This window comes from Pinus tabuliformis, chromosome 1_2, assembly GCF_031772625.1.
Source record: "Pinus tabuliformis cultivar Carrire ecotype Pingquan chromosome 1_2, CPIR1, whole genome shotgun sequence".
NCBI lineage: Eukaryota > Viridiplantae > Streptophyta > Pinopsida > Pinales > Pinaceae > Pinus > Pinus tabuliformis.
This window is the reverse complement of record NC_142298.1, coordinates 728,184,038-728,196,360: the sequence shown is the minus strand read 5'-3', so window position 1 is coordinate 728,196,360 and position 12,323 is coordinate 728,184,038. Positions and strand designations below refer to the sequence as shown.

The 12,323-nt window shown below is 40.4% G+C and overlaps 1 protein-coding gene across 1 annotated transcript in view; it reads left to right on the top strand.

Annotated features, from left to right (window-relative positions):
- The first annotated feature begins 3,324 nt into the window (after positions 1-3,324).
- LOC149207821 (mitochondrial pyruvate carrier 4) overlaps positions 3,325-12,323 on the top strand; it is a 125,812-nt gene continuing 116,813 nt past the window's right edge. Inside the window, exon 1 of the mRNA XM_089395858.1 lies at positions 3,325-3,567. Coding sequence (XP_089251984.1) covers positions 3,513-3,567 — 55 coding nt within the window. The 5' untranslated portion in view covers positions 3,325-3,512. The remainder of the gene's footprint in view (positions 3,568-12,323) is intronic.

The window sequence follows — 12,323 nt, the reverse complement described above, 5'->3', positions numbered from 1 at the left end:
AAATGTTGCTTCCCTCTTCGGGTAGTCATCTTGCTCATGCTTCTCCTTGCTTTCAAGATGTACACCTTCACACTTACTTCATCAAGAGACTTAGGTTCAAATAATAACAATGAATGATGCAAATAACTATGCAAAGAGCCAATATATTTCATAAATGTTTCAGAAGTGTCTAGTGGAACATTAAATGCTAATGCTTGTTTTCTAAACTCCTTTTTAAAATTCTGAACAATTTGACCTTTGCTTTGTTTCAAACGTTGCCATTCCATCATGACCTTATGTTTGTAACCCAATGGATAAAATTGTCTTCTTAAAGGGATGCTAGTTGGATCTTGGCTTCATCCTCTTTGATTGAGTGGTGCCACTTAATTAAAGGGATGCTAGCTAGATCTTGGCTTTATCCTCTTTGATTTGTTGTATGCGAAAATACACTTCAACTTGTCTTATCCAGTTATCTAGCTTTTCTGCATTAGATTCTCCACTAAATACATGTAAATCAAATTTGACATCCAACTTGAAAAGGGGCTTTTTAGATGCATTCCTATGATGCCTATTAGAATGATGAGAAGAGAAAGAACAAGAACTCTCATTGGAGGACGAAGAGGGAGGAGGCTCTTCTCCTCCACCTTCATGATTTACCGAGGCATGATAATTTGGTTCTTTTTTCTCAAGCTTGATTGTCTTCTCATATTATGCAAACAACTTGTCAGCTTTCTCTGCCATGGTGAAGAAGATCTTGCGATAATTTATCTCTTCCTCCATTCGAGCTTCCTCATCTGCCATGTTTCGTCTTCGTGGTGCACGTCCTATTTCGAGATCAAAGGATTTAAGTTTTCCTTCACCTCTTTGGAGCTTGTTCCTAGTTAGCATTACTCATGTAACTTGCATCAAGAAGACCCACTCTAATACCAAACTTGATCGAGACCTTTTAACTTCAAGGATGCACACATAATTGCATATAAAACAACATATTAACCAAGTAACTTAACACATGAAAAAGAAGAGAAATAAAAAAGCAACCATGAGATCAAAGGCACACAAATGATTTGATTATTGAGTTCACCTAATGTGGGTTACATCTCTGGGCCTTGCTAAAACTGGGGAGGCCTTCTTTCATTAAGTGGCAGTGAAGAAATGAATTACAATCAACTTTACAAAAGTGACCCTTATACCTCCCATTTTGATGATGGCCAAAAAATGGAGACCTCGGCTGGAGAAACGAACTACACGATTGGATTAGTGGAGAGAAAACGTGTAAAAATGACTATAAACTTGTCAAATAATAACACTGACACCTCCCGCCCCTCAAAGGAATCTTCTCAGCATCAAAATAGATTCCTTGCTCATGGTTTCGACCCTTCTGGTCGCTCAAGGTTTTGCGTTCCGCTCCTCCACCGGTCTGTCGGCGAATGAGCAATTCGAGTTTGAATAAAAGTGATGGGGTAGAGCCACCAATGGACGAGTCACGGCTCATTGGTGGCGAAGTCATATATGTCGGGGGCGGGTTGGGTTCGAAACCCGCCCACCCCAAATATGGTGCAGATTTGTTGACAAACACGACATTGAGTTTTGGTTTAGTCAACGATTATAATATGCAATTTGAATATATGATTTGTGGCTCTATCGGGGTTGGGCAGGTCCTTCGGGGGTGGCCCGCCCACCCTATTTTAAATACGTATTATATAAATTATCGGGAGGACCGTTGGGTGTGGCAGGCTGCCCCCCCAAACTTATATATATATATATATATATATATATATATATATATATATATCTATATATATATATATATATATATATATATATATATATATATATATATATATATATATATATATTTTAAACATAATAGATAAAAAATTTCCACCGAAAATTAAGGGTTATTAGACAAATTAAGGAGCTGACAAATTTGCCTGTTCCAATGACCAGATTCCCTGCACTGAGACTCTGCCAAATTGTTGCCTCGTTAGTGACTGCCACTTGGCCAAGTTTGACCAAAACTTTGCCCAACTATAAATTGAGTATATGAACTCGGATTTGAGTATTTTTCGTGCTATTGGAATCAGGACGACGAACCCTACGATCTGGTCTTGGTTTGGGTGGAATACAAGAACTTTGATTTTTGAGCTTTTCCGTAGCTACTATTGAATTCTGAGTGTGTCTAGAGTCACTTGGATCACACGGGGAAGTGTCCCCTAGAGTTTCCCACACTCTGGGGATGGGGGATGCTTGGGGAAATGTTTCTCATACCCTCCTTTGGGAGAAACTTGGGGAAACACATGGAGGACACATTTTCCTAAAGGGGGGAAACATTTTCCCAAAAGGGGTATGTTTGGGTGCCTTCCCTTCTCCATAGGGGGGATGCGGGGGGACGCTACACTACATTTTTTTTGTCTAAGAACCCAAGAAGAGAGAACAAAGATAGGGGATCGATCTTTGAGGAGTCAATGACCTTGATAATTAATGATAATATTAAATTCTTACAGTTAAAATGTCATTCTCTTTTATCTTACCTTTCCATCCTTCTACTTAATTTTTTAACATTCTCATTAACTGTTCAAGAATGTTTGAAGATGGTTCCAATCTCATTAGACTTCATATAGAGAAAGTATAATTTCATATCCCATTTAGAATCTAGTAGACTTAACAATTTTAGTATTCATGATTAACATGATTGTAACTTTACTATTAGATTGCACAATGAGGAATTTGCATGGAAAATAGTGTTATTATTGGGATTCCATCATTATTAATTTTAGATATGGGAACCCCTATGTGAGGGACTTCGATATCTCCCCATCCTCTAAATTTCCTCAAACTTTGGAGTACTCACACACATCCTACTCTCAAAAACTTGATGTAATACAAATCTTACTTAATTCTAATTATTAAAAATAAATAAATATACTCTATACACACCTTGAATTTAAAAAATGACCCTATATTTTCATGTTTTTATAAAAAGAATCATATATATTAGACATTAACATAACGCTAGAGATTTCATGAATATAAAAATCCTTCTTTGCATCACAACTTTAGAGACTTCAAGTATCAAGCTAAAATAACCTAAATCTATCTTAACTTATATTTACATGTATCAATTTTTTTTCACTGTAAAAGAAGTGTATCTCAAAAAAATTTGATATCTCTAGATAATTAATAAATCCAAAATTATAATAAATCTATACTAATTTAATTATTAATTTTATTTTTTATTTAATTGAGTAAAAATGTTTTATAATTTTTTTTATTTAATTGAGTCAAAATTATAATAGTTGACCGAATATTACAACCTCTATCTTTCTTCAGTGACAAACCCCAACGAAACAATTGTCACATGACAGAATATGGCGTGATCATTTGTGGGGCATTCTGTGACGAGCAGATGAGCATATAAACGGATCCAGTGGATTACAGGTTAGGTGATAAAGAGGGGTCAGGTGGAGCTCGTGGTGTGGTTAAATTGAAGAAATTTGGTAACAGAGGAGGAGGGTACAGGCAGAGGCAGAGACATGGCGTCTTCCAAATTGCAAGCCCTGTGGAATCATCCTGCTGGGCCGAAGACGAGTACAGTCCCGATCCTCTTCCTTTAGTATTTCATTTCTATATTTAGATTCAGAGATCGGTTATTTCTCGTTTTGCATGAAAAAAACGGTTGTGACATCGACACCACATGAATCCTACGCTTAAAACTGTTTCTGCACGGGGCCTTTAATTGCATTAACGCATTTAATTTCCGGAACAGTGCGTGATCGGGTTTATAATAATCAGTCCTTCCGATAATCAGTTCCTGGTAATGGATATTGTAATCAATAATATTGGATTGATGGGCCAACTCCCAAGGACTAAGATATGATCTGCCGCCCAACGCTGGGCTCTTCCTAACTGCTGTTTGATGTTGGACTTATGTTTACTGGGCCGAGGGCCGTTCGATATTTTGTTTTCTTACGATCCCAAGTGGCCGAGTTTAATTTAGAGGGAGTTTTTAGTTAGTAACTTGTCCGATCTTGGATTTTCCCAGCGATCGTGGTGGCTAAAGTGTTTTTAGTTTTCTCTTAACATTAAATCAATCAGGGCATTTCTGGCCAATGTTTTTGTTCATAGTGATTGTGAAAGGCAGCCTTTAATAAAATAAATTACTTGATAATTTTGTATTCCGCAGAAGGGTTCGGGTTAACGGGATTGTCGATAAAATGGATTTCTGCATTTGTCATCATGAAAAATGCAATAGTGTTGGGGTTTTACATTTATCGAATGACCAGAAGGACTTTGTGGGAATTATTTGCGATGTTTATGCACTAATTGACATATAGCTCTCAAAAATTGTTAAAGTAATTAGATGCTTCAGGAGAAAAAGGACCAAAGAAACGTTGACAAAATGTCTAATAACGAGGATCACCCGGAAACCATCTCCCGAAATGAAAAACGCAGAAACTTAAACACTACAGAAGTTAAATAATTGTTCTAGAATTCTACACAGGCCATGCCATTCCATGGCATCATCCTTAATTAAGCGTCCAAATCAGTACTTCGCACCTACCTTCATCTGCAGTGGCTTCTCAGATACCTGCATTTATGAACTTTGCATCACTGGTCACAATCATGTTAACTAGATCGAATAATTTCTGGAAAAGTAATTATGATATCATTTCTGTACACCTTAACATGACTTGGGAGCTATTGATTCCCAAGAGTTGGAAATGGGAAACGACAAGTAACAAGTGTTAATTTTTCTACAAGAGCATAGTAGAATACTATTTTCTGCCCGATAATATACTTAATGATTCTTATGCCACTGATATCATTGAGCGATCACATTTAAGAAAATATTAACAGTAAATACAACAGAAACAGTAAAGATCATAGAAAGACAGCCATACACAATAGAGACAATTTTGGAGAAAATCCAACAATTTTTCTGAGGAGAAATTATCATTCAGCAAGGTTTACAAATCAACAATTTGTTTAAATATCTGTGCCAAGCACAAATCCAAATACCAGTCAAAACCTGGTCAAAGTATCAGCAAGTCAACTATGGTACAACCAGTCAAAATGCTCAGCAGTCAATGCTAGTCAAATAGTCAGCCTACGGTCAAACTTTGGCCTTGCAATCAATTGTGGTCAACTAAGGTAAACTACAGTTAAATTCCCACGCACATGCAGCCCTCCTGCAACTCTGTCAACTCTTGTCAAACTCGGCCCAAAACAGGTTAGTGAACTTGGATTAAACTTGGTCAAACAGAGAGAAACGACTTGGTCAAACATTCAACTCGTCCTTCTTTTCTCTAGAGTCTACACATGCAACTGTCCAAGAGACCTCAAAAAGATGAAGAAAAAACTTGCTTGCTTGGTGGAGAAAATGAGATGTCACATCATCTATATATATTAGTCGAATGGGGGTAAATTAACCCAAGGGACATACCCTTTCATGAGCTGGGCCGATTTGGTGGCCCAAAAATAAATTTTATTTTAATTTTCTTAGGCCGACTTGGAGACCTTTTTGGCATGTGGGAATACCTCCCGTTGGTACACAAAATCCAAGACTCCCTCTTAGCGAGGGAGGTATTCTCCTTAGCTTCAACAGATTTCCCCTTAGCTGAAATTTCTCCTTCACAAGAAAATTTCATGAGCTTGCTATGTTGGTGCATGTCTATAGATCAACTCCATCATGGAGTAGGCAATGTGAGTATCTTGGGTCATTTACCCCTGGCCAAATCACCATGGCCCAACTAAAGTCCTTTATGGCTTCTAAGGAGAGGATCTGCTCTTGGACCATTCATCCTTGGCCAAATCAGCGTTGCCCAACCAAATTCCTTTATGGCTTCTCAGGGGAAATCCATCTATCTCCTCTGGTCAAATCAGCACGACCTAGCCAAATTTTCCTAGCTTCTCAGGAGAAAATTTGTCCAATCCTGCAATTGCATTGGGGCATGCACTTCTGGTCAAATGACCCAATCAAGTCCTTTTGGCTTCTCAGGCGAATGTATCCATCTTCCCTGGTCAAATTATGTTAAATTATGGTATGTTCTATGCTTAGAGCAGTTTACTTATTTTTCTTATTATTAGTCACAGATTAGCAATCACATATACATTAAGTAAAGTGCAGATAGAACATTAAATGATCAACAGAAAACAATCCAAGACAAGGGACACAAGATGTGGCGGCTAGCCAGGGACAAACCCCAAAGCGAAGAAACCCTTTGATCAAATCTTCTTTTATCTTCAATAGTTCAGCAGAGAGAAATACTACAAAATCTGAACTCTGTAATTTTATATCAGCAGCAGCAAACCCTAGATCAACAAAGTCAAACTTGGTCAAACTAGTTGAAATTGACCTCTAAAATGCTTGGTCAATTTCTGGTCAACTTGTCATCGAATAGCCTGAAGAAACAACCCTTGAATAGCCCCAAAAGTACAGTCAATTTGCATATTTTTGAAGTCAACTTGCAGCCCTAAACTAGGGCAGTCAACACTGGTCAAACTAGAGGTCAGATCACCTCGGTTTTCGTGCCAAAAATTGCGGCCTGCCTAGGAGAGGTAGCCACACCCAATCCGCACCTTTGGATGGTCAACACTGGTAAAAGAGATGACCTACTGCCCTAGTGTCCTTCTTTCTGCGTCTTCCTTGCCCTAGGAGGTCTTCCTTTCAGCCACACGTGTGAGAGAGAGAGGCTCCTTTTATGCGTAGGGGAGAGAGAGAGAGAAGATGAGTGAATGAAGTGTCCAAATGAGGAGGAGGTACCTTATATTTATATGCAAACGTTGAGGATGAATAGATGTGACTGTTGGGCTTCTGAGCCTACATAAGTTTGCTGGCCGACCTTGGCAATTTGTCCATAATCAAAATAAATTCATATCTCCATAAATACTTATTCGAATCAGATGATCTTTAGATCAATTCTACACCTCTTGACGAGAGGAATCTAGGAAAGATATCAGCAACCATAAATAAGGTGACCCACATGGAGTTTGGCTCTAGTTGCCAATTTTAACACTCCCTCTCAACTAGGGAGAACTCCATCTGCAATGCGTCTGACCGTCGCTGCTATCTATCCATCAAATGCATTGTCTTGCACAACTTGACCCCACTCTTCTTTGCTCTGCTCTGCTCGAACTATGAAGAAGAAGAAATGATCGAGGATGTATCATACCATCCTCCACTAACCCGAAGTCAGTCTCAGAATGTGTACCACTCTCATTGATCCCAGATCAGTATCATTGATCCCAGATCAGTATCATTGATCCCAGATCAATGGAGGTCATCCTAGCATAGGGAGTACGGTAGATACAACGATGCGTCCATCGATAGCACTACTATGGTCCCTATCCTCATTTACCTGCTCATTGATCAGATGAGAGGTACTTCCCCCGAGTCCTGGACTGCATGGGTAGGATGCCTCGACAGTAGAACTAATCATCCTGTCCACAGGAGAACGAATCATCCTGTCCAGTGGATGTCACGAAGAACTAATCATCCTAGCCTACAGAAGAACTAATCATCCTATTCCACAGTTGCCACGGAGAACGAATCATCTTGTTCCACAATCGCCACAGGGTGTCATAGGGGAAGGTTGAACCTTTTACCCTGTACATAGTGCACCACTAGGGGATGGTGAGTCACCCTGTGGTCATATGTCGCTCCAAGAAGTACCCCGCGCCCCCTGGAGCTCCTAGAGCTCAATACATCATATGCAACCCTCATAAGAGGGTCTCTGAACGACACCAAGTCATTCTCGGAAAGTCAGGAATTTGACCTTTCCCAGGGCCTTTGTCAAAATGTCGGCGACCTGTTCATCTGTATCGATATGTAGGAGCCTTATTGCTCCTCGCTGCACCATATCTCGAATATAGTGGTACCTGATATCGATATGCTTGGAGCGATCATGAAATATGTGATTCTCTAATAAACGAATCTCTCTCTGGTTGTCTTACGGTGGTATCCAATGTAAATCCAAACAACTCACTGAAGAGCTTCCGCAACCAGATTTCCTCACAGGAGGCCATGCTAGCAGCAATGTACTCTGCCTCGGCGGTGCTCAAAGCCACCGACTTTTGCTTCCTGCAGCAGAATCTTGCTCATCCAGGGTATCGAGGTAAATCCCAAAGAGAAACAACACCCTGAAGTGCTCTTTTGGTCCACCACACTACCTGCCCAGTCAACATCTGTATATCCAAGTAGTCTCACATCTTCGACAGTGTATCTCAACCCATGAGTGACTCTGCCACGAAGATATCTCAACAGATTCTTAGCACCAATCCAATGTGAGTGGTGAGGCTCAACCATATGTTGACTCAATGTGTTGACTGCAAAGCATATCTCCGGACGAGAGTTCACCAAGAACATCAATGCTCCGATGAGTTGACGATACTCGGTAGTATTTCGTAAAATAGGTTCGGCAGCACTACAGCTTAACTTCTTGAAGTCAAGTTCCATCAGGATAGTTACGGGCTTGTAGTCCACCATGCCGAATCTCTCCAATATCTTCACCACATATTTTCCCTGAGATAGAAAAATTTCCCCTAGTTTCTGCTAGACTTCCAGTCCTAGGAAGTAGTGCATAAGTCCTAGGTCTTTCATCTCGAACTTAGAAGCCAACTCCCTCTTACATTTGTGAATGAGAGGGTCTGCACCTGTTAGAAAGAGGTCGTCAACATATAGCACCAGTATGAGAAGCTTGTCATCTATAACCTTAAAGTAAAGGTTAGGGTCGACTTCACTCCTAGTGAATCCCAGCTTCATCAAGTAGTTATCGATCCTCTCATACCACACTCGGGGTGCTTGCTTTATCCGATAGAGGGCCTTCTTCAACCTGCACACATGAGATTCTCGATCATAAATCTCAAATCCTTCGGGTTGCTCCACATAAACCTCCTCCTTGATCAAACCATGTAAAAACGCAGTCTTGGCATCCATCTGATGTAGGTTCCATCCTTGCAAAGCAGCAAGGGCTATGATCGAGCGAATGGTGGTATATCGAGCAATAGGTGCAAATATCTCGTCATAATCTATGCCTTCCTTCTGGGAGAAGCCACGAGTGACAAAATGAGCCTTATATTTTTCCACACTTCCATCAACTGCATGCTTTATCTTGTAAAACCATTTTGGAGTGACAACTGCTTTGTCCTGGGGTCTGGGGACCACATCCCAAACATCGTTTTTCATGATGGACTCATATTTCTCGGTCATAGCATCCTTCCAAACTTGATGCTTGACAGCATCTGTGAATGACGACGGCTCATTTTGGATGATCGTGCTCATGATGGTCAGGTATCCCTGATACGGAAGGTTCCTTTGGGTGCAATGTGTCCTTCAGCATCATCAAGTGCCCCCTAAGCCATGAAGGCCTCTTCCTAGAAGAGTAAGGCTCTTGCGGAGGAGGATCAATAGGATCCATAGGTTCTTCCACATTGGGCATCGTCTCATCTTCCTTTTCCTTCGGTTCCCCAGTGTCAGCTTCTTTAGATCCCCTTAAAGTAGGAAGATTGTCTACTTTGCTAAGAGCCATATCTTCGTCAAAGGTGACATCATGACTAATCTCGACTTCCCTTTGACCAACGACATAGATTCTATAGCCCTTAGTATTTTCACGATAGCCCATGAAGAGTCCTTTCTTTCCAGATGCACTCAATTTATTCCTTTTCTCCTTTGGCAATGAAAATATATAGGGCTTCCAAAAATTCTAAAATGAGATACGTCAGGTTTCTTACTGGTGAACATTTCTTCGAGAGTCTTGGAACCCAATGCTTGATGAGGGCATTGGTTTTGTACATATACGGTATTGGCAGCTTCGGCCCATAGAAACTTCGGAAGTCTTTGATCATGGAGCATAGCACAGACAACTTCCACAATTGTACGATTCTTCCTTTCCACCACACCATTCCGCTCAGGAGTATATGGTGTAGTAGTCTCCCTCTTAATGCCAGCCTCTTTGCAAAAGTGATGAAACTCATTGGATTCGTATCCAGTCCCATTATCAGTCCTTAAGGTCTTGATTTTCTTTTCAGTTTGATTCTCGATCAAGGCTTTGAAGTGCTGAAACCAGGAGAACACTTCATCCTTCTTTTTCAAGAAGTATATCCAAGTCTTGCGAGAATAATCATTTGTTAAAGTGAGGTAATATAAATATCCTCCCAAGGAGTTCACAGGCATCATACCTGATATGTCTGAGTGAACCAACTGCAATATATCGAAAGTCTTGCTTTGGCTTGAGGGGAATGGTCCCCTTTTGAGCTTTCCTTCGGCACATCCTGGACATACACCTTCTTGCTCTAATCTGAACTCGGGCATCCCGGTCACCATTTTTCTCACATCGGGTAGAGCTTTATAATGAAGGTGAGCAAACCTCTGATGCCATAGTTCGGACTGAAGAGATGTGTCACAAGACATGACACCCAGCGGACTTCCTCCGACCTGATATAATGAATCGACTCGAAACCCAAGACTAAAAGCATTTTTAAAGTTCTTTTTCCATACACGTACCTTGCCATCGCTGAAGCCCACCTTGTAGCCTTTGTCTTCCATTGCTGAAATGGACACCAGGCTCTTTTTGAGATCAGGACCCAGGTACATGTAATACATCTTGTAAATGGATTGTATTTCCTTGATTCAATTGAAGAATGACATTTCCTATGCCTTTCACAGGGTATTTTGAATTATCTCCAAGAACAATTTCCAGGTTGGTTTCCTTTTCTACTAGATTATAGAGAGCTTCTTTGTAACCAGTGAAGTGCCTTGAGGCACCACTATCAATAAGCCAATTTCCCAGCGAGTCCGGGGGAGCAGTAGTAGAGAGAGCTGCTGGTAGATAATATTCATCTTGCTTATTGTTAACAGTGTTAGATTCATACCTGGAGTTTCTTGCCTTCTTGAATGGTGGTCCTTTTCCTTGATTTCCAGCATTTCTTTTACCTCTACCATTTGACCTGCCATTCCTTTGATTGCCTTGAGAGGGGTTTTGATCATCGTCCCGATGTGAGTCCCTTTTATCAGGGCACTCCCTTGCATAGTGACCCGTTTTATTGCAATTGTAACATAGTCTTTTTCTTCCACGCTTTGGTCCAGCGTTTCCTTTGAATTTAGCCCTGGAATTGTTTCTTCTTTTAGTATGAGAAGAAAAGGTAGAGGGATGACCTTTAAGTATGGACATTTCTTGCTCTTCCATCCTTGTTTCTTCTTGAATGCATCTGGCCATCAATTCCTCAAATCCAGGAATTACGTTATTGTTGAGAAGAGTAGTCCTGAATATATACCATTCAGATGGCAGCCCTCCAAGAGTTGTGAGTGTCATTTCCCTGTCAGGAATTACTTCCCCAATAGATAGGAGATCGTTCTTGATCTCGGTGATCCTTAAGAAATATGCTTGCATACTCTCATCTTTGCTCTTCTTAATTTCCTTCAGCTTATTTCTAAGAAACAAGACTTGATTTGCATCATTAACTTTAAATAAACTCACCAGTCTATCATAGATTTCCTTGGAGGTGGTCAGCTCAGAAACATAGGCCACCAAGCGCTTGTTGATAGAGTCCTAGATGATCTTCCTTGCTTTGACTTCTCCCTTAGTCCATTTGTTCCTAACAACAACGGATGCATTTGATGGAGGCTTAACAATTCCGCCTCTCATATGGTCCAACACTTCCTATTCTTCTAATGTTAGATCGAGAGACATCTTCCATCTGTGATAGTCGAACTTCTCACGAAGTTTGTCTTCAGCAGGGAAGTGTGTTGAGGACCCCATGATTTCGTTAAGATAGCCTTGCCAACCTTCTCTCCGGTGATTGCTCTTGCTCTTGCTTGGGCTTTGTCTTCACCTCAGCTCTGATACCATGTTAAATTATTGTATGTTCTATGCTTAGAACAATATACTTATTTTTCTTCTTATTAGTCACAGATTAGCAATCACATATACATTAAGTAAAGTGCAGATAGAACATTAACTGATCAACAAAAAACAAGCCAAGACAAGAGACACAAGATGTGGCGGCTAGCCAGGGACAAACCCCAAAGCGGGGAAACCCTTTGATCAAATCTTCTTTTATCTTCAATAGTTCAGCAGAGAGAGATAGTACAAAATCTGAATTCTGTAATTTTATATCGCAGCAACAAATCCTAGATCAGCAAAGTCAAACTTGGTCAAACTAGTTGAAATTGACCTCTAAAATGCTTGGTCAATTTCCGGTCAACTTGTCATCGAACAACCTGAAGAAACAACCCTTGAACAGCCCCAAAAGTATAGTCAATTTGTAGATTTCTGAAGTCAACTTGCAGTCCTAAACTAGGGTAGTCAACACCGGCCAAACTAGAGGTCATATCACCTCGGTTTTCG